Source organism: Podarcis muralis, chromosome 2 (assembly GCF_964188315.1).
Source record: "Podarcis muralis chromosome 2, rPodMur119.hap1.1, whole genome shotgun sequence".
Lineage (NCBI taxonomy): Eukaryota > Metazoa > Chordata > Lepidosauria > Squamata > Lacertidae > Podarcis > Podarcis muralis.
Genome location: NC_135656.1, coordinates 69,434,796 through 69,456,662, shown reverse-complemented (window position 1 = coordinate 69,456,662; position 21,867 = coordinate 69,434,796). Strand labels below are relative to the sequence as shown.

Sequence of the window (21,867 nt, the reverse complement as noted above, 5' to 3'; positions counted from 1 at the left end):
TACTCATTAAATTCATATTATAAACCAAGGCTTGAGAGGCAGTTTGCAAGCGCCTTGCTCTTCTGTGTTTATGCTTTGCTTGTTAGTAGCAAATGGTAGACCTAAAACATTGACCTTTCTCTTTCTCCTCATGACTGATTAGTGTTTCCCTTATCACATCACCTAACATGCAACAGTTGCATCTTCAGTGATTAAAGCCTACTTTTTATTTTGAGATGCCTTTTCTTCCAGTTATTCAATGAACCTTTTTCTACAACTTAACTGTCAGTTCAACATTTACGTGAATTGAAGGATGCTTTATTGGGGACAAGTACATGAGATGGCTCAAACAGAAGGCATGGGATGTTGTTGAACTAATTCCTTGCTGGCATAGAGGAGTAATGCTTTAAGTAAAGGATGGGCTTACCTTATTAAAGGATCTAGATTGCTCTGAATAGCTGGTAGGTCATTGCTCTTTCTCGGTTTTGGTCACAAACCTCTTAAGAAATTATTGTCTTGTCAAGATCATTGATAAAATACAGAAGTGTGTAAAGAGAGTACTGCATGTGTGTGTCTGTGTATAACTCATAGCTACATGGTAGACTTTGTACTGGGGCTGATGCAAGTGTCCACTGGCTAAGTTTTATGCAACCTTTTCTGTTTTGCAGACCATTGGCACATGCTTTCTTACTAAGACATCTGAGTGGTAGAGATTTTGCTCCTTGAGAAACTCCTCCTTCCACCCCATGCAGCTCACCCCCAGCTCCAAGTGTGCGACTGGTGCCCTACGCAATGTGTGTTTGTCAAACCATGGAGGTGGGGAAGCATGGCAAGAACGCATCCCACACAGGAGGCCGAGGGGTCCTTCTGGAGCCTTTCATCCATCAGGTGGGCGGCCACAGCAGCATGATGCGCTACGATGACCACACTGTGTGCAAGCCTCTCATCACCAGAGAACAGCGCTTCTATGAGTCACTGCCTCCAGAAATGAAGGAATTCACACCTGAGTACAAAGGTAAGCTCCCAAAATCTTTGGAGAATCTCATTTAAATCCAGAGCATTTTAGTGTATCTGGAGGGCACACTTCTATCAACAACAACAACAACAACAACAACAACAATAATAATTTTTTTTTTTTATTTCTACCCCGCCCATCTGGCTGGGTTTGCTCAGCCACTCTGGGCGGCTTTCAGTAGAACCTTAAAAACAGAATAAAACTTCAAACATTAAAAACTTCAACTGTGCTGTGAATGTATACATAGGGTGGTGTCCTACAAATTAGTTCTGTTAGTGCAAGTACTTCTGGCTGCACAACAGAAAAGTCCCCTCTTCTTCCCGCATGCCTCATTAAACTATCCTGAAGGCTCCCCAATCTGATCTGAGGGTGTGCAGGGAGAGAAGAGGGAGGGAAGTTCCGTTGCACAAATTGAAATCTAATGGAACTATTTCATTACATACTGTCCATAAGATCACTGTGAAACTTTCCCATGTATTTTCAGACAATGCATGGACGAGAACAATTCGTTTATATGCTTAGGCAGTCATAAAATCTTATTAATGGCATTGCTGGCTGGCAGTACTTCTAAAGCCCAGTTGGGTTTAGTTTCAAAGTCATATAAGCCCTACATAGTTCACTTGGACTTACTTCCCGGTAACTGTGCTCAGGATTCTAGTCTTAAGTCTGAATCTCATAGTGGAATGGTCCTGTGACCATCGTCTCCTGGAGAAAGTAACATATGAGGCACTAAGACCATGCTTTTTTCTGGTGGAAATTTGTGCAAGTATGGCAACTAAAAAACAAGACTTGGAGGCAATGTGCATTTTCCTCTCCCTGTAATTTTGGACACAAAACTGTTCTGCATGGAGGATTCTGATGTGTATTAACTGGGCCTTACTTGTGTAGTTTCAAATGAGTCTTAAGAGAGAACTTTCTTTTACATCACCTCTTTTGCCATATATTGAAAGAGTTAATTTAATTTTTTTGCTGATAATAACCAGCTAAACAGTTTGAGGATCTATACAACTTTGTAACAACTTTGTAATGCAGAAAACAGCATTATTAGAGAAACCAAAGACTAGAACTGAGGGAAGTTGGGGGGTGGGGGTGGGGTGGGGGTTCTGTGGGGGGGGGAGGGAGAAAAAATGGGGGGGAATAAGGATATGTTTTTGGATAATATGTCTTGTTATAACTTTGAATTAAAAAAAATTAAAAGAAAAAGAAAGAGTTAATTTTCTAACTTTAAAACGTAACCATTCCATCTTAGTAAGTTTTCCTTGTAGCTGCCACTTGGAGCTTAGGCCTTTCTAGAGTTTCTTTCACCTGGGACACCATATTGGCTACTCCTGCTATTAGCAAGTCTAGATCTCCCACAATAGGACTGAACCTGCCAGGTTGGGCTTTAGGACCCTGTCAGTTGTCAAGGCAGACGCAGCACTGTGATATGCAAATAAATCCCATGGTGCATTGCAGCATCTCTGTCCTGCCTTTGAGAAAGTCTTGCATGCATCTGATATTGCTCCCAACCTTGCTGATTTCTCTTGAGCACCTTCTTTGATTCCCGCCCCCCTTCTTTTGTATATGTATCTATAATCTTATCTGTTTTCACTTGTGTTTCCGCCTCTGTTTTGTCTGTCTGGTTCTTTAAAGCTACTTAGCCCTGAGAACCCCTTGCACAGCCTTATGGTACTATCCTGTACATATCTACTCCAAGTCACTCCATTCATTTATGTGGGATTTACAGGTAATGCTTTATAGGATTGCAGCTGTGATAACTAACACCAAGCATTTGTTATTTGTAAGTTGTGAGGGCTTGGAAATGGTGTTTGGAAGGTGGGGCAATTGTAGTAGTCTGCTGCTGTATTTTTAATGCAGAGGCTATAAAGCTGTTGATACTAAATAAATTCTGTGTTTAATAAAACTAAAGTAGAAAGAATTAATGTTCTTAAATTCATACAGAAAGCAGATGGGCTGTCATGAATAGGCACATCATTCTTTATAGATGAAGCTGTACAGAAAAAGCCTGTCACAGAAGAAAACAATCTGCCCCATGTTATAGCAAAGGAGGGTGACTCTTCTTTAATAATATGTTGCTCTTGAATGGATCAGAAGATCAGGCACATTTTTCTATTACTGCTGTTGGGAAAATGTGACAAGGAAAGCCAGTCTTAATTTCAATTCACGTACAACAAAATTCAATTTATACTGAAATAGCTTTTCTCACAAGAGAAAATAGGTTGCATCTCAACCTGGAGTCATTCCAGTTAATATTAAAAAGCTGTGCCAGAAAATGGACAAGAGTGACTTATGAATGCACTCTTTGGGCACAGACTATGCAGATAATGGCTAGAGCTAAGCCTTTACTAGATGTGCTTAAATACTTAATGTGCCTTCATGGGACAAACTCTTGACTCCAAAATACATTTCACACTTATTTTTATTTACCATCAGAATGTCAATTCTACCCTGTATTTCTCCTTTTTGTAATGGAGGTGGTCTGAAAAGGGCACCTTTGAAAGCCTATAATTTAAAACTGAATGCTTTCAAGACACTATACCATGCTCATTTTATTTACCTGTATAGTAAACTTTTAGTTATAGAAACTATTGCTGTTGCATCAAGTAGACCAGAGACAGTCATATATTCTCAAGGGCCACTCTGTTACATACATGATGCATACAAAATCCAAAAGAGCTGTAACTTTATAAAGTGTATAATTTTTCTTCCTTGCACATAATCCTCTCCCCCCCCCCCCAAAAAAAGGGCATCTGGCCAATTCCTCCTGGCCAAACACCATAATTGATCCATCTTCTGGATACACCATTGATGTGACAATAGCTGCTTTACACACACACACACACACACACACACAGAGAGAGAGAGAGAGAGAGAGAGTCTCTGTGTCCATCTTATAGTTTCATTTTGTTTTTCTCCCTTACATGGTCCTTGGCACCAACCTCTTAAGAGTGCTAGTTTTTATGGCTGTTACCTAGCTACTAAGAAATTTCATGTGAGGAATGCCACATGTGGCTTGTGTCTGGCAGGTGTGGTGTCTGTCTGTTTTGAGGGAGACAGTGATGGCTACATTAACCTGGTAGCATACCCCTACGTGGAGAGTGAAGCCTTGGAGCAGGAAGATGTACCAGAGAGGGACCAGCCACGTCGCAAACACTCTCGCAGAAGCCTCAACAGGTCTGGCAGTGGCAGTGAGCACAAAGAGGAGAGAGCTGGACTGGCCAGTGACACATCAGAAAGGTACCAGGTTGTTTTTCATTAGTTCAGACATAGCTTTTCAGAAGTTGCTTCCCTTAAACAACATTTCCCTTTTTTGGCAAAATGTTCCCCAGTAAAGATACTGTAATCTTGTACATGCTCGCTGGACATCGATTTCCTGAGACCCTAACAATTATGCAAAGAAGGCTCTCATTCTGCAAGTATGAGAAAGGTGCAGAATGTCCCCATCTCCTACAGAATTACTCATGCAAAGCAACTAAATTTAGTAGCCCAAATGCTAATCTCTGTTGTAATCTAATTCCTAGCAAAGCTCTTATTTGTGATACCATATTGTGCCAACAGCTTCCAGGACACAAAGAGCCTCAAGAGCTGGCATTCAGATGTTCCATTTCAGATGCTAGATGGAAATAGCAGCGTGAGTTCTGAAAAGATCACATTTAACCCGTGGAGTCTGCGTTGCCACAAGCAACAGTTGAGCCGCATGCGCTCAGAGTCCAAGGAACGTAAGCTCTACAGTATCCTCCCAAAGGCATAGTGTATACTGACTGCATGCTCACAAGGTCTTTGTTGGGGACTAAGAGGGGTGGCTGACTGCCACTGTCATCTGTTTGTTTTGGGAGGCAGTGGAAGAGTGCGCCTTCGGGGATGACTGACACCCTGCCAGTAAACCCTGCTTGGAGCATTTTCATCTTTAAAAGACCTACCCTGCCCTGGTAGGCTGAATTGTGAGTCGTCATGACTAGTGTTTTTCTGTGGCCTTCAGTCTGTGGTTACCAGATTTTTTTCAATGAATCTGAGGACACTTTTTTTGCAGCAGCCAAGGGGTTAAAAGACAGTAGCATCCGGATTATTAGTAGGGAGCATCATTTTGTAAACATATGTAGTTTCCATGGCAACCAGAGCCAGGTTCCTTGGTTATGGATGGAGGGGGGCAAGGTTCAGCCCAAGCGCCTATCACAGCCGGGAGGCTGTGAGTGACCAGGGGGCGGGGTGCAAACGTAGTTTGGGCGTGTGCTGCCTGGGGCTCACCATGCGCACACAGACATTGTCAAAGCTGCCGACGCTGTAACAGCCGCCACTCTCTGGGCATAAATTGGGGGACATTAATTAGAATCCGGGGTCATTCCGGAGACAGATTGGTGAATCCAGGGACATCTGGTAACCCTACTTCAGTCACTGTTTTCTTGTTTGGCCACCTCCTGTAGCCCAGCACCAGGACCCGAATATCAGTTCTGGAGTGGAAAGTCTGGTCTTGCTTTAAAAATGGGAGCTTTTCTTCTTATGGTATTAAGCGAGGCTTTCTCTTCCTTGGCTTGTCCCCTGCCCCTGAAGATGAAATGCTTGTTTCTTCCTTTTATCATTGGGGGTGGAGGTTTCATATATTTGTTTTTGTTCTTTCCTGTCTTGTTCTCTTTTTTGTCAGAGTTAGAGCTTTACCAGTGCATTTTCTGGAATGAAAGAGAGGGGCCTTAGAATTTCTGTAGAAACCAATCAAAGCAGTTCTAGGAGTGCTGAGTTTAAAGAAACAAATTTACCTTTACTGGCTCCTTAGAATTCCTTTTACTGGAGAACGTGGTACACCATTTCAAATTTCCCTGTGTGCTTGACTTGAAAATGGGGACCAGGCAGCACGGGGATGATGCATCTGAGGAGAAAGCCGCTCGGCAGATGAAGAAGTGTGCCCAGAGCACCTCGTCCACACTAGGCGTACGGGTTTGTGGAATGCAGGTACCGTATAAGCTGCTAGCAAAACTTCTGTTGCATGATTTATAGCCAGGGCTGATACCTTCCTGTGCAAGGGTGCGTGTAATAGTATTTGGCAACTGCTTAGAATACAGAGAATCTCTGCTTTTTAAAAAAGCTATGTGTGTAATTTATAATAATATAGTCTGTCTCCCACAAATGCACATTTCTAGTCTTCATAGAAAGGTTTGAAAACTTTCCAGCACTGACTGCAAAAGGCTTCAATATCTGCCCTCTTTGTCAAAGTGTGACATTATCCCCCATGTTCAGGTATGCAATGAAGCGGGCGGGGGGGGGGAGTGGAGCAGTGCTTAGCAGTCATTAGCATAAAGTGATTTACAATGCACTCCTATGCAGATCTACTCAGAAGTAAATCCCATTGATTTTAATGAGGTTTATTGCAATATAAGTGGGTATAGGACTGCTGTCTTACTTCCCAGTTAGCATAGGGCTGCACTTCGGTGTGTGGAGTTGGTGGCAAATATTACCAGCTGCTTAATAGCAAACAATCTCCATGTGTCATAGTGAGCTTCCTTAGCTTTGAACTGTGGTTAACATAGGCAACTCACCTGGTAGTGCTTACATGCTAGTGAATGGAATAGCGCTCCTTGGGATGTAAGACTTACCGTATTTTTCCCTCTATAACACGCAGATTTTTTCTCCTAAAAAGGAAGGGGAAATGTCTGTGCGTGTTATGGAGCAAATGTGTGGTCCCTGGAGCCAAAAAATCAGACAAAAATCATATTGCGAGTCACGGAGAAGGGAAACCTGAAAAGAGGAAGTGGCTGCTTTCCTGCATTCTGCCTCAGGGTCTTACTGCCCACCCTCCTCAGTTTCCTTGCTGTGTTTGCTCAAACGGAACAAAGAGCAGGGAAAGCCCCTCCCCTCCAGGCAAGAAGAGGGGAAAGCAGAGTCTTTCCTTCTAATTCCTCTCTGTGCTCCGGTGCTGCGTCTAGGGACTAGCAGGCAACATGCAGGTGGGGGAGAGAGAGAGGGAGAGAGAGAGAGAGAGAGAGAGAGAGAGAGAGAGAGAGAGAGCGCTGGCTGGTTTGGGTGCTTGGGTGGGGGGAAACTTTTGCCTTTCTTTCCTCCCTCCCGTTAAATCCCTCTCCTGCATTCTTAGCCAGCTGCTTCTCCGCACACCCCTCTCATGCTCCTTTTCCCTTCTTTGTTTTTCCTTCCCTCCCCACTTAAAATGTGGTTACAAAGCATAGATCCACATGGATCCTCAGGATCTTTGCATTGGGTCACCCCAAATTCACCATCAGATCACATAGCATGTCCATGGCTACAGCCTGCCCCCCAAAAATCACGCACCCACTGTTGCCTGGGGCGGCAATGGTGCAAAAACGTGGTTAAAAAGCATGGATCCACATGGATCCTCAGAATCTTTGCATTGGGTCACCCCAAATTCACCATCAGATCACATAGCATGTCCATGGCTACAGCCTACCCCCCAAAAATCACGCACCCACTGTTGCCTGGGGCTGCAATGGTGCAAAAACGTGGTTAAAAAGCATGGATCCACATGGATCCTCAGGATCTTTGCATTGGGTCACCCCAAATTCACCATCAGATCACATAGCATGTCCATGGCTACAGCCTGCCCCCCAAAAATCACACACCCACTGTTGCCTGGGGCTGCAATGGTGTAAAAACGTGGTTAAAAAGCATGGATCCACATGGATCCTCAGGATCTTTGCATTGGGTCACCCCAAATTCAGCATCAGATCACATAGCATGTCCATGGCTACAGCCTGCCCCCCCAAAATCACACACCCACTGTTGCCTGGGGCTGCAATGGTGCAAAAACGTGGTTACAAAGCATAGATCCACATGGATCCTCAGGATCTTTGCATTGGGTCACCCCAAATTCACCATCAGATCACATGTCTGTGGCCACAGCATGAAGCACAAAAATGATACATCCACTGTTTCATTCAGAATGTTTTTTCCCTTGTTTTCCTCCTCTAAAAACGATGTGCGTGTTATGGTCAGGTGCGTGTTATAGAGCGAAAAATACGGGACTCTGAGTTTATTAACCTCTGATCCTTGAGGAACCAAGGTAGTATTAGGATAGTAGGCTTGGACATAGGAAAATATCTCTCTTTCTCAGATACATATACATTTGAAACCAACTAATGGGCAAGGAGAGGGACACAGGTGGCGCTGTAGGTTAAACCACAGAGCCTAGGACTTGCTGATCAGAAGGTCGACGGTTCGAATCCCCGCAACGGGGTGAGCTCCCGTTGCTCGGTCCCTGCTCCTGCCAACCTAGCAGTTTGAAAGCACGTCAAAGTGCAAGTAGATAAATAGGTGGGAAGGTAAACGGCGTTTCCGTGCGCTGCTCTGGTTTGCCAGAAGCGGCTTAGTCATGCTGGCCACACGACCCAGAAGCTGTACGCCGGCTCCCTTGACCAATAAAGCGAGATGAGCGCCGCAACCCCAGAGTCTGCCATGTCTGGACCTAATGGTCAGGGGTCCCTTTACCTTTACCTTAATGGGCAAGGATGAACAGAAGTTTCAACAATCTTGAAACCGTATGGGGCTCTCTTGTTCAAAACGGGTGGTGACACCTTGCACACAAAAAGCACAGAATATCTGCATTGGTCAGGGTGTCAGATAGGTGTCCCTTGCTTTGAGTGTTGTAGATACTCTCCTGTTGGTTGAGCATGCCTTCATAGCATGGATGCTGGTGCCCCCTGCTGGATGGTGGTCATTTGAAATATGTACCTTACTTTTATTAAAATATCCTACTAATTTTACTGACAGCCATGATTCTGCATCAAGCTGCATTTGGACTTATTTTGAAGGAAATGTTGATTTCTGTGACTTGGGCCACCTTGAGTCCCATCAGGAAAAAAGGCGGGGTATAAATAAATGTAATATTAATTATAATTTTGCTCAGGGTGTTTTATTCAGCAACAAGGGTGCTCCAAACAATTATTGTTTAACACGAGGCATTTAGCCAGCCTGGAATTTTCTTTTGGGCTACTTTATCCAGCAGGGTGTTATACAGTGTCCAGTTATACCGTATCATATTTAGGAAGGAAGTTGAAGAGACTTTTCTCTTATATGGGAGTACCCAAGCTTCCACCCATATCTTAACACCTTGCCAGCATAATGTACAATCTTTCAGAATTCTTTGAGGATACAACAAAGGCACACTGTTGAGGTTTGCCATTTTTAATTTGGCTGCTAGTCCACTTTTTCCTCTTTAAGTGTGCTTGAGTCCTGCTCCACTTTGGTTGTTCTGACTCTGTGGTTAGGAATGTGTCCTAACCTATGGAGAACTGAGTCCTTGTAATGTTTTAATTTGGCACAGCAGGGACTAGAACTAGTTTGATGCTTCTTTTTTTAACAATTCTCATGACGATGCAACGGCTTCCGTGAGCTACTGCAGAAAAGCATAGCTGATCATAACTGCTTTGTAGCTTCATGAAGTACACGTTTGACTGTTCTTTGTAGACTAATGTATGACTTTTTTCTATCATAGGTATATCAGCTGGATACAGGCCATTATTTGTGCAGGAATAAATACTACGGCAGAGGTCTTTCCATTGAGGGTTTTCGCAATGCCCTCTACCAGTATCTGCACAATGGAGTAGAGCTACGAAAGGACCTGTTTGAGCCCATCCTCAGCAAACTGCAAAGCCTGAAGTCTGTACTGGAGAGGCAGGCCTCCTATCGCTTCTACTCCAGCTCCTTGCTCATCATCTATGATGGGAAGGACAACCGGTCGGAGACATATATGGAGCGCAGGGCAGAGATGCGCCTGAAACAAGTGGACATCTCTCTCCCAGAGAGCCTACAAGATGCCAGCAGCACAGAGGCAGTCAGTTTCCAGCCCAAGGTAGATGTACGTATGATAGACTTTGCACACAGCACATTCAAAGGCTTTCGAGATGATCCCACTGTACATGATGGCCCTGACATGGGGTATGTGTTTGGACTAGAGAGCCTTATCAACATAATGGAACAGATGCGGGATGAGAACCAGTAGCCTTGGGCTGGGCTCCTCAAGTTTGTCCCTCATTGATAGAAACAGACAGGACCACCACCCCTACAGAAAAAGCAGACTGCTGCTTTGAAAATATTCTGTTGCTCCAGTGTGTTTAACATCAAAGGACACAATATCCTGGACGATCCTGGCAAAATGGCTTTGACTATCCTGGCCTGGACTTCTTGCAGGAGAAACAAACCCCATGGACCCCAGTATTGGGCATTTATATCTAGGGCGTTGCATTTGTTCAATACAGCCCTGTGATCATGTCTGTTAGGAATGTGGAGACTGACCCCATGGGAAAGAAGAGGGGTGATGGTCTAGTGGTGTAGATTTTGGGATTCCAGTGTCCCTCTTCCTTGTCAGCCTTCCATCGAGAACCAGTGGTTTGAACCTCTCTTCTTTTGTTTGGAAAGGGCATTCAGATACAAGCTAACATTACTTATGGGGCTGATCGAGGCACATGATTTGCACATACTCCTCTCTGCTGTTGCTGCCCCTGAGCAGATGTGAGAGACTCTTCTAGAGGGTACAGATGATACTTCATTTATCTTCTCCAATCTGGGCATTATCAGATCATCCCAAATGGGGAAATAAATGACCAAAGGAAAACTAGTACAGTGCTTTAATGGTTTTGCTTTGCACCCCATTGATGAAGCTGGCCTACCTCCCTTCACCATTTCCTGCACATTGATAGAAACTCTCCAAATTCCAGAAAGGCCCAGTCAGGTGTTCACAATGCTGTCTTGCTCAAGAACTTCATGGGAGAGTTCAGCTGGCTAAGGATAGTGTTAATAGCACATTCATGTTGATCCCTTGCTGCTTTTGTGAAACTAATGATGTTTATCAGGTGCCAACTCCCCCTCACCCCACCCATGCGTCTTTCCATTTTGTAGATAAAATAGTCTCTTTTCCAACCTCATTCAGATACAAGCACCATATTTCGTTGCAGTTTTCCTTTTTCCTTCCTTCCAGGGAGGCTTCCTAGCAAGACAGCACACTTCCATACATGTTCCACCCACAATAATAAAAGACTTGTGTGGGGTAATGGATGAGAAAAGTAGGCGTCTTTATTTTCAGAAACTGTCCTGATTTGTGGAGGGAAGCGTCTGTCTGGCTTTTAATGTATTGCCACCTGTGCTTGTTTTCGCCTCAGGGAGTTGGTGTTTCCAGCCTTGTTCCTCCACTTGGTGACGGGTTGAATGCAGCTGTGCCACATTCTGGCCCCACATACGTATAGGGGATTCTGTTGCGTGGGCTGAGGTGTTGGTGGCTTGTAGCATTAATCTTGACAGCATTAGTTCACTGCGTGATTAATCACAAAATGCTGCTCTTGGTGGCAGTGGTGGCCCTAAGTGCTGTTCTATGGACCTTGGAGGCTAGTTGCTCTAATTAGGACCAGGCCTAGTATACACAAATGCACTAGACTTCTTGGGCATGCACTTTGTTGGGGAGGCGATTTACTACCATAGGGAACTAATGGCAAGGCATTAAAGTTGAGCACAATTGTCGTAAACCTCTACTACTAGATGCTCTTGTAATGGGTTAGCATTTGCCCCAAAGCTCCTGTGCTGAATCTGTGCCTCCCTTTTGGGCGAGTATGAACTTCACAGGTTTGTCTTGAAAGTATTGGTTCTTTCATCAAGGAGCTGCTGATGGAACCCCCTCTCGTGCCAGCCGGTATTTGCAGTTGACTCAGTGCTGAATGTTCTGAAGGGCAGGTGGGGGAGCAACCGTTGTGCATTGACCAATTTAGAAATTAGTATTAGATATTGCCTCTGTAACGAGAGGCATTTTCACAGGGAAAAGAGCGATGCCACTTCCCCAACGTTATCTTTGATTCCCAGAATTTAAGGGAACGGGTTTGCTTTCTGTTGAGCCTAGCTTTTGAAGTCTTCAGAATGGTTTTGAGGCATCACAATTTTGGTATTGTTTTGGTTAAACAGGATCTTTCAATATTGTTTTGAAGTTTTTAACTTTGTAATCTTTATCCCTCTACCAGCTACTTAAGTAACACTGAAAATACAGAAAATCACTCTAAAGAGTCGTCTTCTTCCTGTTCTAATGATTGCACCATTTTGATTTTTTTTTTCATTAAAAAAAAATCTGGACCATTCTGAACTTCTCATCATAAGTTCCAGAGCTTGTAAATAGTATTTCTCCTTCCTGTTGCCAGGTTTTGTTTTCATGTTGCTAATAACTGTTTGCTCCGCAAGGAACCAAAAATATTAAAGGACTTGGTTTTGTTGGTATTTTAGCATTGTAGTTAGTTTTCAGACAGTGTAACTGCAAAGCACAGTCTTGTTCAATAGCAATAAGCTTTCCAAGTTCATTTCTTTAACTTCAAGTTAAGCAACGGGACATGGATGTGACTGTTCTTCATACTTGAGCACCTTGCATGTCTGCAGGGATTTGCCTTTTCCTAGTAGAGGTCTGCTTGCCACCAGCTCAGAGTACAAATTGAACTAATTTGACTAACATGCTCCTCTATTTGATGCAAGCCTGTATGTTGCCTCTTGCAGGGCTGTTTGTCCCTGCATGTGCACACTTGTGCTTGTGTTGGTGTTAGAGTAGCTGAAATTGAGATGTACTGGCAAAACTCTGTACGGAAGCATCTAGAGGGTTTGTTAGAGAAGTACCCATGCTGTCAGGGCAGATAAATTTAAATGGATTTCGTTGCAGAGAGTTATTTCTAAGCCATCCCTTTGGGCGTGCAGCAAAAATCAGTTTCTGCAGCTTGACATTTGCTTTCGATTGAAAGCAACTCTGCAGAGTAAAAGTGCCTTCTAAAAGGCACCAAGAAAAACATGACAGAGCAGAAGGTATGAACTAGAATATTTGCCTTCAGCAGCTCTCCTTCCAACTGTTTGGTTAACTGTTTGTTCAAACTAGCATCTTGCCAGAGAAAAAGGTCTTGGGTCTCAGGCAAGTAGGTCACACATGTTTGAGTGCATCCCCTTTGCCCTCTTCTGCCCTGAAACAAAAGGAATTGAATCTACCCAAAACAAGCTTGTTTGTCTAATGGATTTTGTACAGTACATTGTCCCACTCTGTTTTGATATATAAATGGGGCGATGTATTTACAGAGGTAGACCCAGCATTTGTTGTTACACTGCAGCCATTCACCTTGCCATAAAGGCACCTGTCATTGGACACAATCGTGCAAACATGCCACTTCCCTGTTCTACCTCATTATCTGTAAAATCCTTCAAGATAATTAGGCTTATTATTTCATTTTAGGGGTGTTGTTACAGAACTGGAAGCTATATTGCAAGTGTCATGAAGTTCTCTAGAATAATTTTGCAAAATAAAATAGCTGAAGATGACATGGGGTTAGCTTTGAGGAACTAAACATAAAGCAACTTGACTATTTTCACCTGTAGTTTCAGACTGGGATGTCGCTTTTTAGTAGTTTTTAGCTCATTAAAATGCCTAGACAAGGGTGAGTGGTGAGAGACTGAGCATACGGCTTTTGTAAAGCAGGTGCTGCTCTGGACGCTGGGTCCAACAAAGCCATTTTGTATGCATTGTATACATTCAGGTCCTCTGCTGGACACTCATGTAAATAATCCTTCCAGTCTGTTCCTCCTGGAGCAGCACATCCTGTTTGTTGCCCTTACAGCTTGCTGACACTTTATGTCCAGTAGTGTTGATTCCTTTAGCAGGACTTTGCACGTACTGTGTAGTTGCCTTCATGTAGATGATGAATCAGCTTTTCAGCCTTCTGGAATACATAGCCAGCTATCTCTCTAGCAATACATAGGAACTGCTAGTGTTGGTGAATGCACACTGTAAGGGGTTCCTTTTCATTAAGGGCCAAATGAGAGTTCACCAGATAAGCACTTGGATTTATTTTGTATTGGCGGCAGCTGCTGCCTTGAAAGTGTCTCTTCCTCCTCACCTAGAGGTTATTACTGCACTGTGCTTTTTGTCAATAACTGATCTTGCCCTTTCAGTTGGAATAGGAGCCACCTTCTCTTTACTAGCACCTTTGTAGCCTGGACCTGCTGCATGACATTTCAGAAATATCGGCTCAAATATTTCCCTATGAATGATGGAGAGTTGCACTTTGGATAATGTTCAGTCTAGATGACCCCAAAGAAGGCCCACTGTGTGTCACGCGGGGAAGGTATTCAACTCTTAACCATATCTGTTCCTGCACCTGAAGGAAGTCTGTGGAAGAAATGTAGCCGGGCTTCTGTTGAAAGAGGCTGAATGTCAGTTTCAATTTCCCTAGCCCAACACACGTGCAGCTATGTTTCCATATCAATCCTGCCCCTCTTCAGAGGACCAAACCGCAAATCAGACCAGATCACATTTGCCTGCCTGCCTGCCTGCCTGCTGCTTACAGGTTGGGTTTGATGGTGTAGTTTTAGGTCAGAAATACTAGTTTCTGCTTGGGGGGAAGATGCTTTAGCTAGCCAGTTATCTCACTGAGAGTTACACCAGCAACTTGCCATGAACCCTTGGAGTGCACCCGAGTACACATTTTGCTGCTATTGGTATAAAAATGTGGAGGTGCAATCTGGGGGCATATGCTGCTCTGCACAAGTGCAAGGGAACCTGCTTTTATTGCTTGCTGTGAAAGGGTCACCACAGAATATTATGACCATTTGGGTTTAAAAGGAGAGACAAGCTTTGGTGGTTTCATGGACTGTTTTTGACTGTGGGGAGAGAGACTATAGGCCTATGTATTTTGCTTGTTTTACAGCAAGTCTGGAAAGAGTCATCCAAGTCAGGTTCAGACTTTGGTTGGTTGTATTTGTACTTACTATTGCATGCTTATCTCAGGAGCAAAATGTTGTTTTTTATACTTTGAAAAGTCTAGGTGCAGAACGGTCTCTATGAGAACTGCCAGAAAGGGAAGAAATGTTACTATGAGAGCAGGGAGCAGTACTGCACCCTACAAGAATGGTTCCTATCTGTCCATTTTGACTTGTCTGGGAGGGACGCAGCATTGCATTACAAACTTCTTGTATATTTTTCATCGTCTATTCCAGTGCCATTTTGTTGGGCCAAGTCAAGCTTTTGGGCATGAGAAATAACAGTATCTGTACTCCATACACTGCATCCCTAGCTCTCCTGTTGTGTATAAGAAGTCCTATGTGTATATAAATAAACTGCTAGACATTTAGCTGAGGGACAAGTGTCTTTTATGGGTCTCTTTCACTCCACCGAGCTTAATAACCTAGTTCACATTATTAATTGAATTTATATACCAACCTATACCCGGAGGTCTCAGGGCGGTTCACAGAATAAAATCAAAATGTAGAACCACAAAATACATAAGTGCATAGCCATCCCAGTATGGCTGGGTCCGGGGAGAACGGGTGCAAGATGGATGTGAATTTAACTGCCTATGGAACTGCATGAGATTACACACAACTATGAAATCTCTGGCTGGCTTTCTTTCACTTTAACATATTTTCTGTTTCTTCCTCCAGTTTTGTAAGACTTAAGATTACTTCTAGGCACTAGTACTTGTTATTTTGACCTTGGGGAAAAATGTTATTTTAATGGGGCTCATCTCACACAAAGCTGAGTTAAAAATGGTTCACAAATTGCTTAATGTAAATATTTAGTCCATGTTCAACTGCAAATCCAGCCTTACTAAACTGAAGTTATGTTCGAGCAGTTCCCATTATTATTTCAAAACTTTAAAAAAAACTTAGTCTGGAAACAAGCTTAATAAATGCATTTATTTAGCAACTCACACCATTAACATTCCTTTCTACTTTTGTGGCTGCATCAAGAGAAAGTGCTTTCAAATTAGGAGGAGAAAAGAACAAAGGATGTGACTAAAGGATGGAAGACGTGGGATAAATCAGCTAATGTTGAGCTATTCTGTGAAGCTGGACGCATTTCTCTGCTGTAGTAAGGGACTTTATGGAACTGCAAAAGCATATCCAGAAGAGTAGTCAGAAAGAGTTCAGCTGATGAAACCCCAGAAAGGAACATAAGATACAACTCATTCTTTTCTTGCACTAAATTATACAACATTTCAAATGGCAAGGTCCTCCAGATCCACTGGATGAGGCTACATCTAGCAGCTCTAAAAGGGGAAGGAAACCAACATGGGTGGATTCCTCATCTTTTTCTAGTAGCATCTTTGCACCAATCTGCATACAACAGTGCTATTCCTAAGAAATGTGCCAGGTTCTAGTGCTTGGAAAACTTGTGTGTAGGAGAAGAGGCTACTATAATAACAGCCATCCACCTGAAACAAAAACACAAACAGTAGTCAGTTTCTGGCAAAAACACTGCACTCGCTCAAGTTTAAAGAGTAGGAGCTGAGCATTCTCCCTTTCCCTTTGTGAATCTTTCCTTATAGTGATTCCTAGGAAGCTCAGTGACGTATTTCACAGCTATGCATGTTGCAACTTAAAGCCCAGCCAACATCAGAAATCCCTTCAATGAATACCTGCTGCACCTTACTTTTCTGGTAGAAAATAGAAACAGTTGTCAACTAACATTGAAATGCCTGATCTGCACTGCTGGCTGGTTTGAAGTATCTCCGCTAGCACCCACATTTACTGGACTTCTGAAAACTCTTGGTTAGCATTGGGGAACTCCTGAAAGGAAGAGACTGTTGTTGAGAAGGGCAGCAATGTATCTCCTACCTGGTTCAACTACCACCCCAACAGTTGATGTGTCTCACATTACTGCTATGATTCTGTGTGAATATAGCATGTCACATGGGATGCAGTGTTCGGCTTCCTGAGAATGTTTTTTTTTCTTTCTTATAAGAGCAAATTTCCAACCCTTATGACTGTGAAGATAAAATACTCTGAAAGTGTGTGGGCAATGCCTGCAAAAATCTCAGAACTCAAGATTTCCAGTAGCTACAGGTTAAGGTTCCAGTAGATTGCATGGTTCCTTAGCCTACTTACAAAGTCAGGATACATTATGCAAAATAGAAAATATAAAGCAGCGTTTGAAAAATAAAATTTCATGCAAATATACATATTTTATGCAGGTTAAAAGATTTACCTTCTTGGGATGCTGAACTTTTTTTAGTGCAGAGTACTCACAGGCCTGCACACCATGCAGCCCATCAATAATGGTCAAGTCCAGACTAACAACTGAGCTATATGGCACACAGTTTTTTCTAGTCTTTCTACAGCTGGGGTCTCCAATTTGGTGCCCATGCCCCCCATATATTAAATGAGGGGGTTTTGCATTTTTGTTGTGAGGCCTGTTTTGCCTTATGTTCATCTGGGGACTGTGTAGGCTTTTTGCCTATTGCTGGGGGAGAAGTTTCTGAGCATTGCATGTTCTTCCACGCAATGGACATTTTGTGCCCACAAGTTTTTTAGATTTCCCTGGGTCCAGACATTTTGGGACCTCTTTTCTAAGCTAAGTGTCTTATTTTACTGACTCTACTTACCAAACAAAGGTTTCCTGGCCAGACTTTGGGTGATGGATGTGGGAGTCAGACAGAGAAACCTTTCTGCTAGTTCTACAGTGGGTTAAAAGACAAAACAAAGTTGGGGGGGGGAAGCCTCCTCTCCCCCCGCCCCTCGCCTTGGGTAGGTCAACAAACTACTGCCAATCTTCATCTTGACTTGCAGACCAGCTTGCCTGCATGGGAAAGGGATTTCCAGGCATGTGTCAAACAAAACCTGAACCTAATTTATGTATGTGCCCCTAAGATCAATGAGGGCTGCTTTGGAAATGATTTCGTAGAATCACAGAGTTGGAAGGGACCTCAGATGCCAACAAATCCAGCTTCCTTCTGTTGCAGGAAATCTACAAGTTTCCACTCGCAGACAGGCAGACACATACCTCCAAACCGCTTTCTTGTCTTTCCTAGTATCACAAATACATAAAAGTGGTATTGCTGGGTGCTCTGATGTAGCTGCTTGATGTTCCTGATGCCACTGCAAATCTTTGCTGATGCCATCCAGTGTGGGTAAGAGAGAGAGTTGGCCTGGCAACCATGGATCACAGCTAGGGATCTAGGTGTTGCAGAGAGAGACTAACATCAGCTAACCATCTTGGCTCCCTTTGAAGAATATTATATTTAGTCCCAGCCTCTGCTGTTAGTTCATTTGTCGTAAGACACAGGGAACACTGGCCCTGTGGATCTGGGAAAGAGTGCCTGAAGGAGATGGCAATGTACACACCTCTTGGTCTCCAGGGCAGAGCTGTAGCTCTTCAATACTGAAACGCAGCCATGTTGGAGAAGGCTGGCGCAGAATCAACCGCATGGCAATCGCCCGATCCACACTGCAAAGCATCTAAAAGAATTAATGTATGCTGTTAAAAAAATGAACACCTGCAACAACTGCTGACAAGACACTTGAAACAAGACACTTGAGTCATTGCAGGTGCTGGAGTTCCTTCTGTCCATTTATAAAGTGGTAAGAGTGCTGGACTAGGATTGTTCAAATCTGTACTCAGCCATAAGACTCACTGGGTTACCTTGGGAGAATGACTATTTCTCAGCATCCTCTACATCACAGAGGTGTTGTGAGGATGGAGAAAATGTTTTGCTTTATTAACTGCCCTAAGAGCACTTATGCTGGGGTGCAGAACGAATCACTTCATAAATAAATAGATGCATGGATAAGCCTTCAGACTAGTGCATAGTCCTAAGAGCTGTATCAGAAACCACCTGGCCTAATAAGTTACAAATGGCATTAATGGACAATATATTGTTCAAGAATAGAACTGGAAAACATTTTCAACTCTTGCTGTAAGTTGTATCTTCACCATTCCCTCAGAAGTTTTTCTTAAAGCTAAAGGGATGTAGGAGTAGCTACTAATGGCACTGGCTGTCCCCATCTACTAAGTAGTGTGGGGGAGGAGAGTGGGAAATCTGGACATAAACATTGCACTTATCCCATATTAATAATTAAACTGGTACTTTTTTTGAGGATGTTTAACGTACAGTTCCTATAAGTGTGGGGAACGAGAGCCAGCTGTAGTGAAAGTACAAAGGAACACAGGTTCAGAATAAAAGCTGCTTGGTAAGTAGTGCTCAAGGGGCTCAACTTTGCACTTTGCAATGAGCACGTGCTCCCAACTGCTCCACCTCTGTAACAGCCACAGCTGAGGCATCCTCCTGTAAAAGCACTGTCTTGAAAAGAGAGCTTCGTCAGATTTTAGATCTTGCATTTCAAGTGCAATATCAGTTACCACAGAGATTGCTCCCTAGAGAAAAAGAGACTGCAGTCTGCCAAGTGAGCTGTTTATAAATGAATAGAAAGGAAGCAATACACTGGCCTTTCACCTCCAGCTCCCAGTGGAGCCTGGTTATCCTAACCTGATTCCTAGAGAGACAGAAGTAATCCTGGGAGCCTTCCTCTGTGTGTGGGTTGGGCATCAGGCAATAATTACGTAAGCAAGTGACCCAGCTGGAGCGGCTTTTCCTTCCCTTGTTTGTGAAGTTTTGTTGCTGCATCCGCACAGTCAAGAAAGCTGTGTAATAATTCCTGAACACAATTTCCTGTAACTGAAAACAAGGCTGTCAGTTACTTACACAGCTCTCTCTGCATAAAATAATTATTAACAAGCAAGCAGCCTGTGCCTTACATTTGGAAAATCAAAACAGCAACCAACTGTGCAAAGAGTAACAGCAGAACTTGATGGAAATGCTTTTCTGCTGTAACTTCCATTCTACTGGGCTTAAAATGCTGAAAACCTGGGGGGCGGGTGCTAGAGGAGAAATATCCACCCTCCAGTCACCCCAAACATTCTATCCAGGACTTGTACCTTGAGAGAAAAGATGGGAGGGTAAGCAATAAGAGAACACAAGGTCAGCTACTTGAGGGCTTTTTGCTGCTGAAGCAATTTCAGAAAAATGTCGCTTGACAATTCTTAATGCTTATGTTGATGGTTGTTCAACTGAACCAGACAACTCTATGGAAGAGGACATTCCTGGGTCTACTATTTCAGGTAGGTTGGGTAATCTTTGCTGCATTCACAAGCCAGTAGCTGTAGTGGGTAAACTGTTTTTCTTAGGACAGGAGTGGCTAATCTTTATTTTCCCACAGGAGCTGAATTTACCCTCTGGCTGTTGGCCAGTAGTGGGTGTCATGAAAAGTAGATGTAGCCACCCCATAGTCTTGTACACATACTCTAGCATGCACACACACATTATACTAACAGACAGCCCCAGCAGATCCATGCAACTCAACTGAGAAAGGACATTATTGAAACCTCTCTGCACATTAAATAATAGATCTGATGACCAGGAAGATAGTAAAAAGTTCTGCAGGTCAGGGCGGTGGGTTAATTGTGGAGCTCGGTCATCCAGTTCTGCTTTGGAAAATAACCTGAATTTGATTTTGAAGTTCAGTATCCTGCTACTACCCTTTATCTTCTCATAGTCAAGTAAGTTTATCCACAACTGAATGATGGGTTGGAGATGGTTCTGAGAGATCAGCCTCTTGCATGAGATGTGTTATAAGGGGGGGGGGGGGGAATGTAGTAGTAGTAATAATAATAGTAATTATTATTATTATTAATAATAATTGCCACAAGTGTGACTTGTCATTGTACCAACACTACTCTGCCAACAGATTAGGTAGCGGTGGGGAGACATGTTCTCAGTAATACTTCCTGTGCTTTGCTGATCTAATGTACACCCAACTGCTGTTTCCCCCCTGAACTTTAGCAGTGGAGTCACTGGGGGTGGGGGTCTTGTGCAAATCAGTGTCTCAACATCAATTCCACATCTACACTGCGAAAGGCAGGGACCAATTTCACAAGCTTATTAGGAAAATAAGGAGTGACAGGTATCACTCCTGAACATGAAGTCAGATTGAGTGCTATGAAGAAGGGAGGATGGAAGCATCTCTGTGTCCCTGAGGGCCTTCCTAAGTCATTTGCTGTAAAATACATCTGTTATGACATTTGCTCCACTCGCACTCCCCTGCCTGTATTGTGTTGTTTTTTTTTAATGACATTTCCCCCTTAATATTTTGTCACTGGGAAAATGAGGTTTCCTCTCCCTCTACTATCACCATTGAGTGCTGTGTAATATGCGGGGGTGGGGGGGCTGCTAAGATGAGCAGGGCCGTAAGCTTGATGAAAGAGAGCGAGAGAGAGACCACGTTTTGGGCGCAGAAGGTCCAGGATCCACTGGAATCTCCAACGGAAAACAACTTCAGCTTCTCGCTCCCTACTCAGGGACACGAGGGAAAGGTCGGACCAAGATGGGACTTCGGGAGGCTGAAGGCGCCCCTCGCACTTACGAAGAAGGGCCGGCGGCAAGGCAGCAGCACGTCGATCACTGACGCACCGGATCGCCAGGACCACATTTGCCCGTCTACCTGCGCGGCGACCGCGTTTCTGACCGTGCACTGAGCAGCCTCGCGCGCCATGTCCCCTGCGAAAGCCGCCTCGGCCCCGCTTCCTTCCTTCCCTCCTGTCTCGCCGCCTCCACGGCCAAAATGGCGGCAGCAGGCGCGCCTGCCCACCCAGTGGCCTTTTTGTGGGGGGGGCGGGGGCTGCGCCCTTAAAACCCCTTCACTCAGGGGGTTGGGGGGGGGAGCGTTCTGGGAGCGCGCGAAACTCTCGTCCACAAACGAGCCCTGATCTGGGAAAGGAGGACGTGACGCGAAGGCGTTCGAAATCTCCATGGAAACGACCGTGGTTCGGTCCTTTGTCCGGGAAGGGAGAGTAGGCCGGAAAGGCTATTGGAGGTTGCGGGGAATTCCCGCCCGCCTATCAGGTTGCGGTGTTCGAAGTGCGCATAGAAGTGCGGAAGCAGCGAGCCGGCGCTCCTTTTACCTGGGGGGAGGGGGAATGGGCGGAAGGATACAGCGCTATTCGAATTCTCAGCACAGTACAGTAAATACGGATTGAATTGCGCTCTTTAAAGCGGCATTTTATGAGGAGAGTTTATTCGTTTACTCAGGAGAATGTATAAACCGCTTAATAATAATATAAATCCTCTAAGCGG

At 44.0% G+C, this 21,867-nt stretch overlaps 2 protein-coding genes across 6 annotated transcripts in view; one reads left to right on the top strand and one right to left on the bottom strand.

The window, feature by feature from the left end:
* IP6K1 (inositol hexakisphosphate kinase 1) overlaps positions 1–15,090 on the top strand; it is a 32,911-nt gene extending 17,821 nt beyond the window's left edge. Inside the window, exons 2-6 of the mRNA XM_028718571.2 lie at positions 648–994; positions 4,021–4,231; positions 4,553–4,725; positions 5,763–5,938; positions 9,450–15,090. Coding sequence (XP_028574404.1) covers positions 772–994; positions 4,021–4,231; positions 4,553–4,725; positions 5,763–5,938; positions 9,450–9,956 — 1,290 coding nt within the window. The 5' untranslated portion in view covers positions 648–771 and the 3' untranslated portion in view covers positions 9,957–15,090. The remainder of the gene's footprint in view (positions 1–647; positions 995–4,020; positions 4,232–4,552; positions 4,726–5,762; positions 5,939–9,449) is intronic.
* A 546-nt stretch (positions 15,091–15,636) lies between these two features.
* Positions 15,637–21,627, bottom strand: LOC114591484 (nicolin-1-like). 5 transcript variants are annotated; one of them, XM_028718574.2, is made up of 7 exons: positions 21,158–21,625; positions 19,225–19,413; positions 18,083–18,196; positions 17,742–17,914; positions 17,344–17,415; positions 16,428–16,528; positions 15,637–16,173 (listed from the first exon to the last, which is right to left on the bottom strand). In XM_028718574.2, the coding sequence occupies exons 1-6, from the start codon at positions 21,542–21,544 to the stop codon at positions 16,474–16,476; spliced, it is 990 nt and encodes a 329-aa protein (XP_028574407.2). In that variant the 5' UTR covers positions 21,545–21,625; the 3' UTR covers positions 15,637–16,173; positions 16,428–16,473. The 5 variants fall into 5 exon arrangements, with proteins under 5 accessions (XP_028574407.2, XP_028574410.2, XP_028574406.2 ...); XM_028718577.2 differs by lacking the exon at positions 16,428–16,528 and having other exon boundaries at positions 21,236–21,626; XM_028718573.2 differs by lacking the exon at positions 16,428–16,528.
* Positions 21,628–21,867: the final 240 nt, after the last annotated feature.

Coding starts and splice junctions, on each gene's coding strand:
- LOC114591484 (XM_028718573.2), bottom strand. CDS start 21,544: ATGGAGATTTCGAACGCCTTCGCGTCACGTCCTCCTTTCCCAGATCAG. Junction 19,414..21,157: donor CTTGCCGCCGGCCCTTCTTC/GTAAGTGCGAGG, acceptor CCTTGTTTTCAG/TTACAGGAAATTGTGTTCAG. Junction 17,416..17,741: donor GACAAGAAAGCGGTTTGGAG/GTATGTGTCTGC, acceptor AACCCACTGTAG/AACTAGCAGAAAGGTTTCTC.